The sequence below is a fragment of the Camelina sativa genome, chromosome 13 (assembly GCF_030686135.1).
Source record: "Camelina sativa cultivar CO46 ecotype springtype chromosome 13, ASM3068613v1".
Taxonomy (NCBI): domain Eukaryota; kingdom Viridiplantae; phylum Streptophyta; class Magnoliopsida; order Brassicales; family Brassicaceae; genus Camelina; species Camelina sativa.
This window is the reverse complement of record NC_141892.1, coordinates 26,526,365-26,541,729: the sequence shown is the minus strand read 5'-3', so window position 1 is coordinate 26,541,729 and position 15,365 is coordinate 26,526,365. Positions and strand designations below refer to the sequence as shown.

The window sequence follows — 15,365 nt, the reverse complement described above, 5'->3', positions numbered from 1 at the left end:
CCAAAATGTTTGTAGCCCATGTTTCATAACATAAGCCCATCTCTGTAACTGACGTCATACCCATCATATATAAAGAATAATGATAATTAGGCAGAGTAATTAATGAAGTGTGTGAGTGGTTAAAGTATAATTAACGATGAGGATGAGAGCCTTAAGCGGCCTCTAGTAGTATAGTATAGAGAGAAAAGAAGAGAGCTCCCCTCTCCTCCTTCGCCACCATTTCACTTTTCATCACCGAAGAAGGCATCAATCTCCGGCGTCTTCTCTCTCTCAGGTTTCTTTCCTGAGTTTCCTGGGTTTACGATTCCGTCTCTTATATTTAGTTTTTTTTTTCCCCGGAATCTGTTTTCGTCATTTTTATTTATTTATTTTTTAATAATTGTCTTTACGGCTTCGTCGAATTTTAGGGTTCAGGTATCGTTTCGTTTGTGTTATTTTAGTTTTCAATTTCAATGTTTATATTATGTGTTGGGGATTTGGCTGAATCGTCTTCATGTTGTGTAAGGATTTAGTTTTAAAGGTCTTATTGGTAGAGTTACCATTATCAATGGCTTTGAAGATGGGTTGTCTTGTATTTGATTGATTTTTGACGAAAGTTGAAAAGTCACTACTCGGGTCTCTGTTTTTTTTTGTTACAACTAATTGACTTGAATCCTTAAGGTATATTAGAATATAAAATCACATTCTTTGTGAAATTTCAAGTTTTCAGCTATTTGGAGGAACGAACACACTAGACAAAAGCATTTTGATACCTTTGTTGTTTGTGTTTCTTAATTCTTATGATACAATTTTTCTCTGGGATTTTGCTTACTAATAATGACTTGACTTGTATTATGTGTACTTTAGTTGCTTGCATCCATAAGAAGACGACTCATTCGTTATGTTCTCTTTCCTGCAGGGCATCTGTAAAAATGCTTCAAGGACTACTACTCTTGTCTGCTTAAAGTATTTTATTATAGTTGGTAAATATGGGAGGTTGCTGTTGTTCCTCCAGGAAGTCACATCTTGTTGGCACACCTGTTTACTATTACGTCAGTTACTCCATCTTTTATCTGCCTTTTGTCTTTTTGGTCAATCGTGTTTTTACTTAAAAGCAAAATTTGGGATAAGAGCATTATGGCTTTTTAATTGTGCTTGAGGTTGTGGGGTTAAGCTGTTATCGTTGTGAAAAATATGTCTTCTGAACATATTGTAGGTAGACACAATGTTTCTATTTACTAAAGTTTGTTACGCCAGTGTCCAGAATCTTTTGAAGAGGTTGGGCCTTCAGGAACCCGAGCTGCTGTGGGATCAGCACTCACCGCAGGCCTCTTGGTTGATATAGGTTTGGAGACATCTATACCTGACACCTTTTGTGCTCCTGCTCCTCTTCCATATGATTTGCTTTTGGGGAAACCACAGTCCACAGATTCTGAATCTAGCAAAGGAAGGATTAGCGGAAGCAGTTTTGAAACGCTAGCAACATGTGAAGATCTCGGTGGCTCAGACTGTAAAACTCAAGACACCTCAGACATTATTTCCCCGAGGAAATCAGATTTCTCAAATCAAAAAGGATGGAAGAAATTGGTGGATGAAGAGGAGGAGGATGAATGTTGTCCCATTTGCTTTGAAGGTAAGAAGTCTACATCGTTGAATGAACAATTTCATAAAAATGTTTGCTTTTGATTAAAATCCATGATGATTCATTTGGTTCATCACATGCAGATTATGATGGTGAAAATCCAAGACTAACGACAAAGTGTGAGCATGATTTTCACCTCTCTTGTCTTCTGGAGTGGATTGAAAGAAGCGATAGTTGCCCTATCTGTGATAAGGTGTGTTTCCCGCTCGAGTTATGATGATTAATGAATTGCAAGTTACTTACCAATTCATTCGTATCCAATGCAATCAAATGGAAACAGAGTTGGGAATTCGTAGTTAGATCAATTTATTGATGGTTGCTGAAAGATTTTTGCGTATATAGGGGAGAGAAATGCACAATTGGCAACAACATACTAACATTATGTTTTTTTGGTTCCCCAATTTAACACAGGAAGTTGTGTTTGATGATTGCTTGAACTAGCATATCACAATCCCCTGGCTTGAAAGATTGAAGGTGTGCCGCTTTATTTGGTTAGTCTACTACATAAAATTTGTATACATCTCTTTTTGGTCCTTGCTGGCTCGTAATTGTTTTGTTGGGTGTCCACATTGTCTGCTGCTTAGTTATTATTTTTTTTTTTTTTGACGAATTGGTTATGTTGCAATCATATGGATGGAATAGACATACAATTGTAAATATTACCTAGTATCTTTTTTGTTGGTGTGTGATAAAGAAGATACATAGGTCCAATTCGGCTGTTCGATTGTTTGCATCTCCATAAAACAAAATCATGTTCACTCGTGTCTTGATCCATGAATCTATCTTGGCATGAAGCATGGTTTAGTAGTGTTCATTGCTGTGTTGCTCAAAAAGAAAAGAGAGAGATTCAAGTGATCCATATAGTCTAAAGAGAAAATTATGAATATTCCAAATTAAAAAAAGTGATCCACATGCGGTTAAGGCTTGTCTTGTGTACGTACGAACGATATTTTATCATTATTCTTTGGTAATAAATACATTTGTGTCTGCTTGTATAAAATAATTAAAATAATACTTATAATTAAGAAATAATTAAGACTTTAGTTAGGAATCATTTAAGAAGAAGAGAGAAAAAGAGGTCATTGGCTTTGACTAATAAGCAACTATGTCTGCCACCTCCGTTTTCCATTATTTATTTCCTCTTCTGCCCTTCCCTTTTTTTTCTTTCTTTTAATTCTATGTACATCATCATTCTCCGTCAGCGAAATAAAACATGTTAATTTAGCCTAAAGAATTCTAATAAAACTATATATTTGGATCGCATAATATAAATTAAGTAAAAACAAATTACAAATTTCCGGGCATCTTCTTTAACTAAACTGATCAAAGTCGAACATTGTCACCGATGAAAAGCAATAAAAAAGACTTGGTGTGTGATCATCATCACGCTGTGATGGTGGGACCTGACGGTGGCGTTGGTGGTCATAAGGAGGAGAGGGTTATATGGTAACTTTAGCGTAGGGACTATAGTTCCAAAACCTTTTTTATGTGAGAGAGTGAAAATTCTCTTTTACTTTTGTTTTTGAAGATCGTGTGTCCGTGAGAAGTCGTCAGCTTTTACAGATTTTTAATCTTCCAAAAATTCTCTCTACATTTCAAACGTAGAGAGAGAGAGAGAGAGAGAGAGAGAGAGAGATAAAAAGAGCTTTCTTGCTTTTTTGGAGGTTTCCCATGTCTATCAGTATCATCACCATCGAGAAAATATCAACACCAACCAAACAATACAACATCTAAGAAAGAAGACGAAGAAGAAGAAGAAGAAGACTCAATGCCATGTACTACATCATATCTTCCTCTTCTTCTTCTTCTTCTTCTTCTTCTCCTCATCTTCCTTGTTCCACCGTCTGAAACTGCACAAAACAAAGTCATCATCAAAGGGAACCAAACGATCCTTAGTTTCAAATCTATCTTCCGGCTTGGTTTCTTCAGCAATAATGGTTCCTCCAATTGGTATTTGGGTATCTCCTATGCTTCTATGCCTAGTCCTACCCACGTTTGGGTCGCCAATCGAATCCGACCCGTCTCCGATCCCGACTCCTCCACGCTCGAGCTCACCTCCACCGGTTACTTAGTCGTCAGAGACTCCGTCTACGGCGTCCTTTGGCAGACTGATAACAATGAACCCGGTACCCATATCCGGTTCTCTGAAACCGGTAATCTGATTTTGATCGAAGACGACGGTTCTCCGGTTTGGCAGAGCTTCGACAATCCCACCGACACTTGGCTTCCGGGTATGAATGTCATCGGCCGAACCACTATGACTTCGTGGCGGACGCTGTTCGATCCTTCCCCTGGTTTTTACTCTCTCAGGCTCAGTCCAAGCTTCAACGAGTTCCAGCTTGTTTACAAAGGAACCACCCCTTACTGGTCCACCGGGAACTGGACCGGAGAAGCCTTCGTCGGCGTGCCGGAGATGACTGTTCCCTACATCTACAGGTTCCATTTCGTTAACCCTTACACTCCCGCCGCGTCCTTTTGGTACATCGTCACTCCCGAGCCGATGCTAACGCGGTTCATGGTCGACGCCAACGGCCTGCTGAGGCAGTACACTTGGGAGCCGCAGACGCAGAGCTGGAACATGTTCTGGGTTCAGCCGGATACTCCCTGCTCCGTTTACAGTCTCTGTGGTCAGTTAGGGTTCTGCAGCGGCGAATTGCTCAAGCCATGTGCCTGTGTACGCGGTTTCCGCCCTAAGAACGACGCTGCGTGGAGATCTGATGATTTCAGCGACGGATGCCGCCGTGATAACGGTGATTCCGGCGAAAAGACTGATACTTTTGAGGCGGTTGGTGATCTGCGGTACGACGGCGATGTGAAGATGTCGCGGTTGCAGGTAAGCAAGAGCTCCTGCGCCAAAACCTGCCTAGGAAACTCTTCTTGTGTTGGTTTTTATCACAATGAGAAATTGAATCTCTGCAAAATATTACTTGATCCGCCGATTAATTTGAAGAATTCGAGCTCACTGACCGGAGTTAATGGTGATCTGTTGTATATCAGAGCTCCGAGGAACGGGAATTCTAAGGGAAACATCTCTAAAACGATTATTATATTGTGCAGCGTTGTCGGGTCAATCTCTGTTCTTGGGTTTACACTGTTGGTGCCATTGATGATTCTGTTGAAGAGGAATCGAAAGAAGAAGAAGACGAGGAAGGAAGACGAAGATGGGTTCGCTGTGCTGAACTTAAAGGTCTTCTCTTTCAAGGAGCTTCATGTAGCTACCAATGGGTTCTCGGAGAAGGTTGGACACGGCGGTTTTGGGGTGGTTTTCAAAGGAACATTACCGGGTGCTTCCACCTTTGTGGCCGTCAAACGCTTAGAAAGACCTGGGAGTGGCGAGAGCGAGTTCAGGGCTGAGGTATGCACCATTGGCAACATCCAACATGTCAATCTCGTTAGGCTTCGAGGTTTCTGTTCTGAGAATCTTCACAGACTTCTCGTCTACGATTACATGCCACAAGGATCCTTGAGCTCCTACTTGTCTAAAACAAGCCCCAAACTGTTAAGCTGGGAAACCCGTTTCAGGATCGCTCTAGGTACTGCCAAAGGGATCGCTTACCTGCATGAAGGATGCAGGGACTGTATTATTCACTGTGATATCAAGCCGGAGAACATTCTTTTGGACAGCGATTACAACGCCAAAGTGTCTGATTTTGGCTTGGCTAAACTCCTTGGCCGCGACTTCAGCCGAGTTCTAGCCACAATGAGAGGGACATGGGGCTACGTGGCTCCCGAGTGGATATCAGGTTTGCCCATCACGACAAAAGCCGATGTGTATAGCTTCGGAATGACATTGCTCGAGCTGATTGGTGGTCGAAGAAATGTCATTGTCAATAGCGATACAATGGGAGAGAAAGAGACAGAACCTGAAAAATGGTATATATATAATAGACAATGATGTAATGTTGAGTCAATTGTGAAAGAATAGAGCATTGAATCAATGATTCTTTCATTTTTTTTAGGTTCTTTCCGCCATGGGCAGCGCGTGAAATCATACAAGGCAACGTGGACTCTGTGGTTGACTCTAGACTCAACCGAGAATACAACACGGAAGAGGTGACGAGGATGGCCACAGTGGCAGTATGGTGCATACAAGACAATGAAGAGATAAGGCCAGCGATGGGAACGGTAGTGAAGATGCTTGAAGGAGTTGTGGAGGTGATGGTTCCTCCACCACCTAAATTGATACAAGCTCTAGTCTCCGGGGATTCATATCGAGGAGTGAGCGGCACAAGCTGTAGCGAAGGCCATGGATGTTCGGATCTCAATACTGGATTGTCTAGCCCCGGCTCACGGTCGTCTTTTGGTAGACCTTCTCCTTGATTAATTTGAAGTTTGGTCAAAGCCGGTCTTACATGTTGTATGTTTTTTCTCTGGCTCTCTAAGAGGGTTGTATGGAACTGTTGAAGCTATGTGTCAATTTCCCATTAAAAAGGGATGAGCGTTAGTCAAAGCAGACATGAGTCACATTACCATAGATTCAACTCACTCATTCATCACTAATCGTATTTTCAGATATATCATTAATAAGTCATTAGTCCTTTCCTTTCCTTTCATATTAGCAAAGTTCAGTGAATCCAGGCATGAATTATTGTCTAAAGTGGACCCATTAATTAACAGCTACTGCTTGACTTAATGGACCGTTAGCAGTTAAAACCATGGATTATGTCTGTATCTAATGGCATATATGTCAAATATTATAGCATGTATTCGATGAGAATCATTACGTATGATTTGAAACAAATCAATAAACCCGTGTGAGTAGCTTTTAACTATATTAACGGTGATAATAAAACTCAGAATCTTTTTAATTTTTTAATGGAATGCTAGATTTTCTCTTCTGCTTCTCCACGGCTAACCTGAATCATAGGCAAACCAGAAAAAAAAAAAAAATCAGAAGAACAAACATAAAAAAAAAAAAAAAAAGGAATCTGCTGTCTTCTTTGTTTTTCAATCCTTGTCTCTCTAAACCTCTCCCCCACGTAGAGAAAATTAGAAAAAAAGATAGCCGCAAGCGGAGAAAATGGAAATCCCGGTTAGAGAGGAGAGAAGATCCTCATCCTCTGCCGGACCATTACAAGAAACCATCTCCTTAGCAGCTGATGACGCCGTCGATAGCGGTCCTTCCTCTCCGCTTCTCGTCAAAGTCTCTGTCTTTGAAACAGAGCAGCATGAGACGACGAAGCTTCTTAACGCTCCGTCAACTCTGCTCGGAGATACCACCGCAGACGCTGATTTCCCTCCCATACAAAGCTGGCGAGATGCAAAACTCGTCTGTTTGGTCGAAACGTCCAAGCTTTGGGAAATCGCTGCACCTATAGCTTTCAACATTCTTTGCAATTACGGTGTTAACTCCTTCACAAGCATCTTCGTCGGCCATATCGGCGATCTTGAGCTCTCCGCTGTCGCCATCTCTCTCTCCGTCGTCTCCAATTTCTCCTTCGGTTTCTTGGTGATTATTTAAAACATTTCCTCTGCTTTTTTTTTTTTTTTGTGTGTTTCTCTTAACATTCCATGAAAATAAAAAAATTTCAGCTAGGTATGGCGAGTGCGTTGGAAACGCTATGTGGGCAAGCGTTTGGAGCGGGACAAATGGACATGTTAGGCGTTTATATGCAGCGTTCATGGCTTATCCTCCTAGGCACTTCTGTCTGCTTGCTTCCACTCTACATCTACGCAACTCCTCTTCTCGTTCTACTCGGCCAAGAACCCGAAATCGCAGAGATCTCTGGCAAATTTACTACACAAATCATCCCTCAGATGTTTGCCCTCGCCATCAATTTCCCGACTCAGAAGTTTCTCCAGTCGCAGAGCAAAGTTGGGATCATGGCTTGGATCGGTTTCTTTGCTTTGACCCTTCACATTTTCATCCTCTACCTCTTCATAAACGTTTTCAAGTGGGGGCTAAACGGTGCAGCGGCTGCTTTCGATGTCTCGGCTTGGGGAATAGCGATCGCGCAGGTTGTTTATGTTGTCGGGTGGTGTAAAAACTGTTGGCAAGGGCTGTCTTGGTTAGCGTTTAAAGACATTTGGCCCTTCTTGAAACTGTCGTTTGCGTCTGCGGTTATGCTTTGTCTTGAGATCTGGTACTTCATGACAATCATTGTCTTAACCGGACATCTTGAAGACCCTGTCATAGCCGTTGGATCTCTCTCAATCTGGTTTTGACCATTAGGACCCTTGACAATGTCAAAGATTTACATTTTTTTTCTTTCTGATATCTGATGATGACACTTTTCTTTCTTTCTCTCTCAGTATGAACATCAATGGATGGGAAGGAATGTTGTTCATAGGAATCAATGCAGCTATAAGGTAAAAGCGACGTCAAAGCAATCTTTGTTCTTTATAAAAAAGGATGAAGACACTTTTTGAAAAGTACGTATATGGGATATATGTTTGTTGTTCAGTGTGAGGGTGTCGAATGAGCTAGGATCGGGACATCCAAGAGCAGCGAAATACTCGGTGATGGTAACAGTGATGGAGTCTCTCATCATTGGAGTAGTGTGTGCGATTGTAATTCTCATAACAAGAGATGAGTTTGCAGTGATATTTACGGAGAGCGAAGATATGAGGAAGGCGGTAGCTGATCTTGCATACCTACTCGGAATAACGATGATTCTCAACAGTTTACAACCTGTTATATCAGGTAAATCAAGAATTATATATGTCTGGTAGTAATAAAGAAAAAAACATGAAAATTGGTGAATGATGAAGAATGTTGGGTGGATTAATATGGAGCAGGTGTAGCAGTGGGAGGAGGATGGCAAGCACCGGTGGCATATATAAACTTGTTTTGTTACTACGCATTTGGTTTACCTCTAGGGTTTTTGCTAGGATATAAAACAAGTCTTGGCGTGCAGGTAAAAGCATAATACAGTCCGGTCTATAGTATTTGGTTTGATATTGGGTATTGGAAGAAATAACTTGGTGTATGATGATGATCAGGGGATATGGATAGGTATGATATGTGGGACAAGTCTTCAGACTCTGATCCTTTTGTACATGATATACATAACCAATTGGAACAAGGAGGTACGTACTTAAAGTTTCATTTTTTTGTTTTGGTTCTTCATAATCACCACGACAAAGGACGCGAAATGTTTCAGTATTATATTTTGTTGTGTTCAGGTGGAACAAGCTTCGGAGAGAATGAAACAATGGGGAACTGGATATGAGGAATTAGAAAAAATAGCAAATTAATTTTATTTTGGGGGTAAAAATTTGTATATACATTTGCACTATATTATGTAATCTATATATAATAACAATCCGAAAAAAACTACTAACAATTGTGTTTTTTCAATCGTACCTTTTGGATATTTTTTGAAAAGTCGTGATAGATCATTAAAATAGTTATTTATGAAAAGTTACCACTGTTCACCGTAGAGTTATGATTATTGGAACATTTGTATCTTTTGAAATCTATATATATTTGTCTGTTTGAACTGTTTTCATTTTTTTTTGCCATGACACAAAATCAACTAAAATTTCAATCTCAACGGTTTATAAATTTATCTAAATTACTTTCTAACATTCATTCTTTTAAAAGTCAAGAAATTCATCTAATTCTTGATTTAACAAAAGATTTTTGGAATGATGAATATAATGTCAATCCGAATAAATGCCACCAAAAATTGTGTTTTTTCAATCATATCTTTTGGATAATTTCCCAAAAAAACTTGTAAAAAAATTAAATTATGTGTTTTACAAAAAGTTGTAATTGTTCATTTTAACGTTTTTTTTGATAAATTGCAACTTTTCATTGTAGATTTGTGTTTATTCAAATATTCATATCTTTTAAAATCTATATATGTCTGTCTGTCTGTTTGAACTGTTTTCATTTTTTTTTCATGACACAAAATAATATAAACTTTCAATCTCAATGGTTTTTACAGCTATCTAAATTATTTTCTAGCATTCATTCTTTTAAAATTAAAGAAATTCCTCCAATTTTGATTTAACAAAAGATTTTTGGAATGATAAATCTAATGTACAACTTTTAGTTAATTTTAAATAGAAAAATTTAATAAAAATACCTAGAGTTTTTTTTCCAAAAGTTAGATGGATTATATAGTGAGTTTTTGAGTTTGACTTTTCAATATGGTAATAAAGATGCCTTCTATTTATATGGGTTATTAGGTATAATTATAATCCAGTGCAGACACAACAGTTGCGATTTTTCGTAGTACCTTTTCGTAAAATTTTTGTTTTTATTTGTTTTTTTTGAAAAAATATTTGCAACAGTTGTATATGTTCATTGTAGAGTTATGCATTTTCACTATATTTTATTTATATTTTTCATCACAACTTTTCGTTATAATAGGCGTGTCTATTTAAATAGTCATGTATTTTGAACTCTCTTTATATTTTTCTCTTCATTAGTAACTAACAAGTTCATTGAAACAAATTTTCCATTTTATGTTGAATCTAAATAATTGAATATTAATATCTAATATTCAAATTATTCTTTAATCTAACTAAAATTTTAGAAATGGTTATAGCAATAAAGAAATTTAATACAACTTAATAACGAATTTACATTTGCGTCTATTTATCGTAACTTTTCTTTTAAAAATAGTTTAATATTTAAAAGTAATAATAACAATCTGAATAAATGCGAAAAACAGTTGCAATTTTTCGTAGTATTATTTTTTTTAAATTGCTTTTATTTGTTTTTTTAAAACTCAAACAGTTGCATTTGTTCATTGTATAGTTGTGTCTTTTCACTATTTTTTTATCATAATTTTTCGTTCTAATAGGTGTGTCTATTTAAATAGTTATGTCTTTTGAACTTTTTTTTTTATATTTGTCTCTTCATCAATAACTAACAAATCATTGTTCGTTGAAACAAATTTTTCGTTTTATGTTGAATTTAAATAATTTGGATATTTAATATCTAATATTCAACGTTATTTTATAATCTAAATCAAATTTTAGAAATGATTATAGCAATATAGAAATTTAATAAAACTTAATATAGAATTTACAGTTGCGTCTATTTATGGTAACTTTCGTTAAAACTATTTTCATTTATTTTATTTTGTTTTTAAAAGTTGTGTATTTTAATCTTAATTTTTTGTTGATATAGTTTCACTCACTATTAAATATATTTTTAATTAGAATTATTTAATAGAAAAATATATTTACACACTACAACCATTAGTTCAATATTCTCAGTTAGAATCACTTTGTCATAATGATTTTTTAATTTTATCTCTTTATCATTATTCTTCATAAATTATCTTGTATATTTATTATACTTTAGACAATGTTTTTTTGCAAAGTTGTGTTTATTCTACATAATATTTTTTTGTTATAAGTTTTCATTATTTTGATGGTTTTATTTTTAGTAACAGTTTATGTTTAATGTTTATGTATTTAAACTATTCTATTATATTCAAATAATTTTATAATGTATAGTTTTAAATTTTAAATTTTATTTACTTTTTTTTCTAAAATATTTAATGAGTCCTAGTAGTATATAATTTTAATTGTATATATCAATTTCTTTTACACCAAAACTGTAAGTGTCAAATTTTAATTTCTCTCATACATTTTGTAATATTTTTACTCTCTTATCAAATGATTTCAATTAGTCAATCATATCATATCCTATCCAAATCAAATATTAACATTTATAAATCATCAAATTGCAAAAAGGTCGTCGGCAGTAAATGAAACCGGTTAACCCCACTTCCCGGTTCCGTCTTTGCTTCTCAGATAATTATTGTTATTAAGTTAAATTATATACTAAAAAAAAAGGAAAAGTAGAAAGAAATTTGAGCAGAGAAATCGAGGCGATTAATTTTTGGTAAGCAAATCAATCAGACGTCGTCGCATCACAGTCATCTTCTTCTTCTTCGTCGGCAACGTTCTTTTGTCTTCTCGTGCTGCTCCCCAGAATAATTTGATCTTATCTGCGTGCTTTTATACAGATCTCATCTCCTCCTATATTAAGTATTAACAAACCGTCTCTGAGTGAGTAGTAAGTAACCTCCCTCCGTCAACGATCGTTCCCTTTCTTCTGTACTGTTCTGAATTTTTTTTTGATCCATATCGATCGATCTGTGTTATATTATTCTTCTAATTTAGTCTGTGTTTCGATTAGGTTTTAGGAGAGTAGTTTTTTTGGTTGGTTTCTTGGAATAATTTAAAATGTGTTGCCTTTGATCATCTTCGTTAACTCCTCCTCCTCTGTAAATTATTATTTATGTGTACAATATAGTATCTTGATTGTTTCACAATCACCTCAAAGTTTGATTTGAGTTTGATGATCTTCTATGTGTCTAGAAATTTTAGACACCACCACCACCATTCACTAGAGAGAGCTTCTCTCAAATTCAAGTACTTAATTTGCTAATAATATATGTATGTATGTATGTATGTTGGGGGAATAAACAAAGTTGTTGTATTGGATCTGACACTAGTAGTTTTATTGTTTATGATCAGAAGCAGGCCATTTTTATTTTTTGGGACCAATATGGCTGGCAAAGATGATGCAGCTACGCGTGCTAATAATGATTGGGAAGTTGTTTCCCTTACTGCTTCTGCTTACGCTGCTTCTCCTGGTCCCAACAAACCACTCGACCTGAAACATGATGATGCTGACATGGATGCACTTACTCCTCCTCCTCCTCACGATTCAGCTCAGACTTCTCATCCTTTGTACACGTCTCGCCACTTTGTTTTCCCTCCTCCTACTTCTGTTGATGAGCTTCAGACGGATACCACTAGCGACCTGCTTACCGATGGTCCTAGTAAGAAGTTAGATTCTGCTTTCTCTGTGGGGCAAGAAACCGGGTCTGCTCTCAAGAAACATGATCAGGGCGATTTGACTCTCAAGGGCTTGGATTTATCTGATGATGATTTTGCCCGACTTGACTTTTCCCACGATAAAGGAGGCAAAACCCATGACAACAACAACATTTACAAGACAGCCATGACTTCTCTCGACGATGAAAGAGCTATCTCTGGGTATGAACAACAGACTGAACCTCTTCAAGAACCGACTGAGCCAGCCTCCGCCTCCTCTCCATCTGATGATGTTTCTTCCGATCTCAATCCTACTACTAAAGATGACAAGAATGATGATGTCCCACCTTGCCAAGCCTGGTGGAAAAGAAGCGCTGCGTCTTTGATTGCACAAGCTAAAGAAACCAACACTGTTTGGTCCATCTTCATTGCTGCAGCTGTCATGGGAGTTGTGATTCTTGGCCAACATTGGCAACATGAGAGGTGGCAGATTTTGCACCTCAAGTGGGAATCTACCATTGGAAACGAGGTATACTAATTGCACTCTCTTGATTGTAATATATACGTATATGTCTCTTGATTAACACTTTTTTTGTTTATGCAGAAAGCTGGAAGATTGATGGGGCCGATCTCTCGTCTGAAACAAGCATTTGTCGGAGGAGGAGGACAGCGTAGGGATTCATTCATCCGAGCCAGCTCCCATAACGACAGTTAAAAAACAAAAGACGAGATAAGGTGATTAGCTTTGATAATGACGATAAGAAACAAGAGTAACTGTTTGGGGGGTGGAAAAACATAATGTAATGGTAAAGTTCTGAATGTTGTTTAGTTCCGTCAAGGGTTTGCTTTGTACATATATGCTTTACTTCTTTGGTGTGAAAAAAAAAAAACTCATTTACCCATTTGGTGATTTAGGGACTACAATGCCTATCATACTAATCCTCTGTTTATATCAATGTCGTCTATTTAGTGTCTCCTGTTGTTTATCCTCGGCCAAGACATAATGTTTAAAACTAGTAAACTAGGATCTATCCTTTTCGTGGGTCAAAATCAAAAATTCTATGAATTCTGAAAATCGTGTATTTGCAATATATTTTTTATAAATAATATGAAAAATATATTAATTATTGTTAAAGATTATATTATTACTTCGTCTTGAGACGTTTATAGAGCAACCTACAATAATATATATTATTGGTAAAACATCATTATTTCAACTAATAATTCCAATCAAATCTTAACTTGAAATACAACAACATTGAAGGGTATCTACACTAGGATTAGGAATACACAAAGTTTTACTAGGTTGGCCTCCACAAGTTGCGATACAATCACTCCTCAGTTTGCATGGTCCTTTGAATTCACATTCTGGAAACTGATTATCCATCATTCCTGATCATATTTTAGCAAAACTTTGTCAACATCATCATAATTCTCTTTTCAGTAATGTATTAGAATCATAAATATCTATATGAATCCATTGTGATGGGTATAATGTTGTTAGTTTTTTTTAGTTAATTATATAAACAAAACTAAGATAAAGAAGAGATCTTACGAGTGGATTGTGCACTGTTAGCAAGGAGTACTGAAACAGTGATCATGAAAACAACAAAGTGAAGATGTGAGTTTTGCGACGCCATTTTTATGTGTAAGATATCTTTTTCCCACAACATCTGTGAAAGAACAACTAACAACACAGTATAGCTACTTATTTTTATACCCAAATTAGTCAAAATCATTTATGATTGATTGATTTTGTTCTTTATCAAGTTTTATTTTTTTCTTCTTTTTGAGAAAACAATCATAGAAATACATTGAATATGCCATATATATCTGATACTATAATTAAACTTCTAAATTTTTACATGATCTATTCAACAGCCAAAACATCTATAAGATTAAATATTCAAAGTTCAAATTGTTGAATCAGAGTTCAGATTCCATCTTTCCACATTTGTCAATTGGAGATGATCATATCATCCGACTCTGTTTCAGTCGATTTCCTAATTCACCATACCTCTCTCTCTCTCTCTGTCTGATAAACTTGAGTCCTTCGGTGTGTAGATTTTACATATCTTCAATTTTCATCTCCGCTAGGACCGCTTTTGTGCACTATCACCAATTTAAGTCACATGTGTGTCACCAAAACTAAGTCAACTACGAATATTTAATGTTTTCGCAAAAGTAGGTTGGCCTAAGCAATTAACACCGGAAAATTAAATACACAATCATAATTCATCATTTGTACTATATGATTTTTTAATAATATACTTTTCTTTTGTCTGGTTTTCTATATTCCGCCTCATTTTTAGTTGTTTTTATATGGAGTAATACAAATATAAATCGAGAATCCCCAACCAATACTCAAATCAAAGAAAATATCACTAGATATTGAGGTTTAGTAGCACCTTATGACTTATCCTGAAACTGTGTACTTTACATCGGTGATTCTTAATTACCATTTTAAATATTTATAACGCTCGAACATGATTTAACTTAATTGAAATACTTGAACCATGCATGATCTTCAGTGTTCATGTTATTTGTTTCACTTAGAAAGGATAAAAAAAAAAAATTGTCAACAGTGAGTTTATTATGTCTACGGAGGTTTGGCAAGTCATCTACAAGCTACGAGGCTATGAGCTATCTGACATCTACAGTTGTGTGTTCCATTTGTTACATTTTAAACATGTTTTTTTCTTTTTCTTTTCTTTTGCAAATTATGAGTCAGTGTATGTATATAGATAAACATTTTTTTGGGTTTAAATATAATATATAAATGCAGTTATAATGACCTACCAAAATACATTTACTAGAAAGTTAGAAACTACGAACCCAAAATAAGTTATAGTATCTTATAAGAATTTGCCATACATTTTCACCGCGATGGTTAAATCTTTGAAGAGTTCTCGACATTAACTTGCATTCAAATGTACTTTCTTGCGATATATATGCAGTTTAGAAGTCTGCAAATTATGTCATCTTGGACTTTTTC

At 36.3% G+C, this 15,365-nt stretch overlaps 4 protein-coding genes and 1 long non-coding RNA gene across 6 annotated transcripts; 4 read left to right on the top strand and 1 right to left on the bottom strand.

Annotated features, from left to right (window-relative positions):
• Window positions 1-75: 75 nt before the first annotated feature.
• On the top strand, window positions 76-2,332 carry LOC104737742 (putative E3 ubiquitin-protein ligase RHB1A). Its single transcript, XM_010457994.3, has 5 exons — window positions 76-274; window positions 899-1,031; window positions 1,237-1,612; window positions 1,705-1,814; window positions 2,033-2,332. Exons 2-5 carry the CDS (start codon window positions 969-971, stop codon window positions 2,060-2,062), a joined length of 579 nt encoding a protein of 192 aa, XP_010456296.1. The 5' UTR covers window positions 76-274; window positions 899-968; the 3' UTR covers window positions 2,063-2,332.
• A 419-nt stretch (window positions 2,333-2,751) lies between these two features.
• Window positions 2,752-6,071, top strand: LOC104737740 (G-type lectin S-receptor-like serine/threonine-protein kinase SD2-2). The gene is made up of 2 exons (XM_010457993.3): window positions 2,752-5,494; window positions 5,581-6,071. Exons 1-2 carry the CDS (start codon window positions 3,390-3,392, stop codon window positions 5,939-5,941), a joined length of 2,466 nt encoding a protein of 821 aa, XP_010456295.1. The 5' UTR covers window positions 2,752-3,389; the 3' UTR covers window positions 5,942-6,071.
• Window positions 6,072-6,297: 226 nt separating this feature from the next.
• Window positions 6,298-8,921, top strand: LOC104737739 (protein DETOXIFICATION 34). The gene is made up of 7 exons (XM_087482040.1): window positions 6,298-7,070; window positions 7,154-7,779; window positions 7,874-7,930; window positions 8,026-8,264; window positions 8,360-8,478; window positions 8,564-8,650; window positions 8,747-8,921. The coding sequence occupies exons 1-7, from the start codon at window positions 6,642-6,644 to the stop codon at window positions 8,816-8,818; spliced, it is 1,629 nt and encodes a 542-aa protein (XP_087338166.1). The 5' UTR covers window positions 6,298-6,641; the 3' UTR covers window positions 8,819-8,921.
• Window positions 8,922-11,328: 2,407 nt separating this feature from the next.
• LOC104737738 (ATG8-interacting protein 2) lies at window positions 11,329-13,272 on the top strand. 2 transcript variants are annotated; one of them, XM_010457992.3, is made up of 4 exons: window positions 11,329-11,429; window positions 11,554-11,603; window positions 12,068-12,899; window positions 12,975-13,272. In XM_010457992.3, the coding sequence occupies exons 3-4, from the start codon at window positions 12,099-12,101 to the stop codon at window positions 13,083-13,085; spliced, it is 912 nt and encodes a 303-aa protein (XP_010456294.1). In that variant the 5' UTR covers window positions 11,329-11,429; window positions 11,554-11,603; window positions 12,068-12,098; the 3' UTR covers window positions 13,086-13,272. The 2 variants fall into 2 exon arrangements, with proteins under 2 accessions (XP_010456294.1, XP_010456293.1); XM_010457991.3 differs by having other exon boundaries at window positions 11,337-11,603.
• A 222-nt stretch (window positions 13,273-13,494) lies between these two features.
• On the bottom strand, window positions 13,495-14,059 carry LOC147930054 (uncharacterized). The gene is made up of 2 exons (XR_015578489.1): window positions 13,926-14,059; window positions 13,495-13,762 (listed from the first exon to the last, which is right to left on the bottom strand). It is a non-coding gene; the product is annotated as an uncharacterized LOC147930054 (long non-coding RNA).
• Between the last annotated feature and the right edge of the window lie 1,306 nt (window positions 14,060-15,365).

Excerpts from the sequence above, each read along its gene's own strand:
- LOC104737740 (XM_010457993.3), top strand. The coding sequence starts at position 3,390 with ATGCCATGTACTACATCATATCTTCCTCTTCTTCTTCTTCTTCTTCTT. Across the intron at positions 5,495-5,580 it reads GAGACAGAACCTGAAAAATG|GTTCTTTCCGCCATGGGCAG; the intron begins GTATATATATAA and ends CATTTTTTTTAG.
- LOC104737738 (XM_010457992.3), top strand. The coding sequence starts at position 12,099 with ATGGCTGGCAAAGATGATGCAGCTACGCGTGCTAATAATGATTGGGAA. Across the intron at positions 12,900-12,974 it reads AATCTACCATTGGAAACGAG|AAAGCTGGAAGATTGATGGG; the intron begins GTATACTAATTG and ends TTGTTTATGCAG.
- LOC104737739 (XM_087482040.1), top strand. The coding sequence starts at position 6,642 with ATGGAAATCCCGGTTAGAGAGGAGAGAAGATCCTCATCCTCTGCCGGA. Across the intron at positions 7,780-7,873 it reads GTTGGATCTCTCTCAATCTG|TATGAACATCAATGGATGGG; the intron begins GTTTTGACCATT and ends TTTCTCTCTCAG. Across the intron at positions 7,931-8,025 it reads GGAATCAATGCAGCTATAAG|TGTGAGGGTGTCGAATGAGC; the intron begins GTAAAAGCGACG and ends TTTGTTGTTCAG.
- LOC104737742 (XM_010457994.3), top strand. The coding sequence starts at position 969 with ATGGGAGGTTGCTGTTGTTCCTCCAGGAAGTCACATCTTGTTGGCACA. Across the intron at positions 1,032-1,236 it reads GCACACCTGTTTACTATTAC|TGTCCAGAATCTTTTGAAGA; the intron begins GTCAGTTACTCC and ends TTGTTACGCCAG. Across the intron at positions 1,613-1,704 it reads TTGTCCCATTTGCTTTGAAG|ATTATGATGGTGAAAATCCA; the intron begins GTAAGAAGTCTA and ends CATCACATGCAG.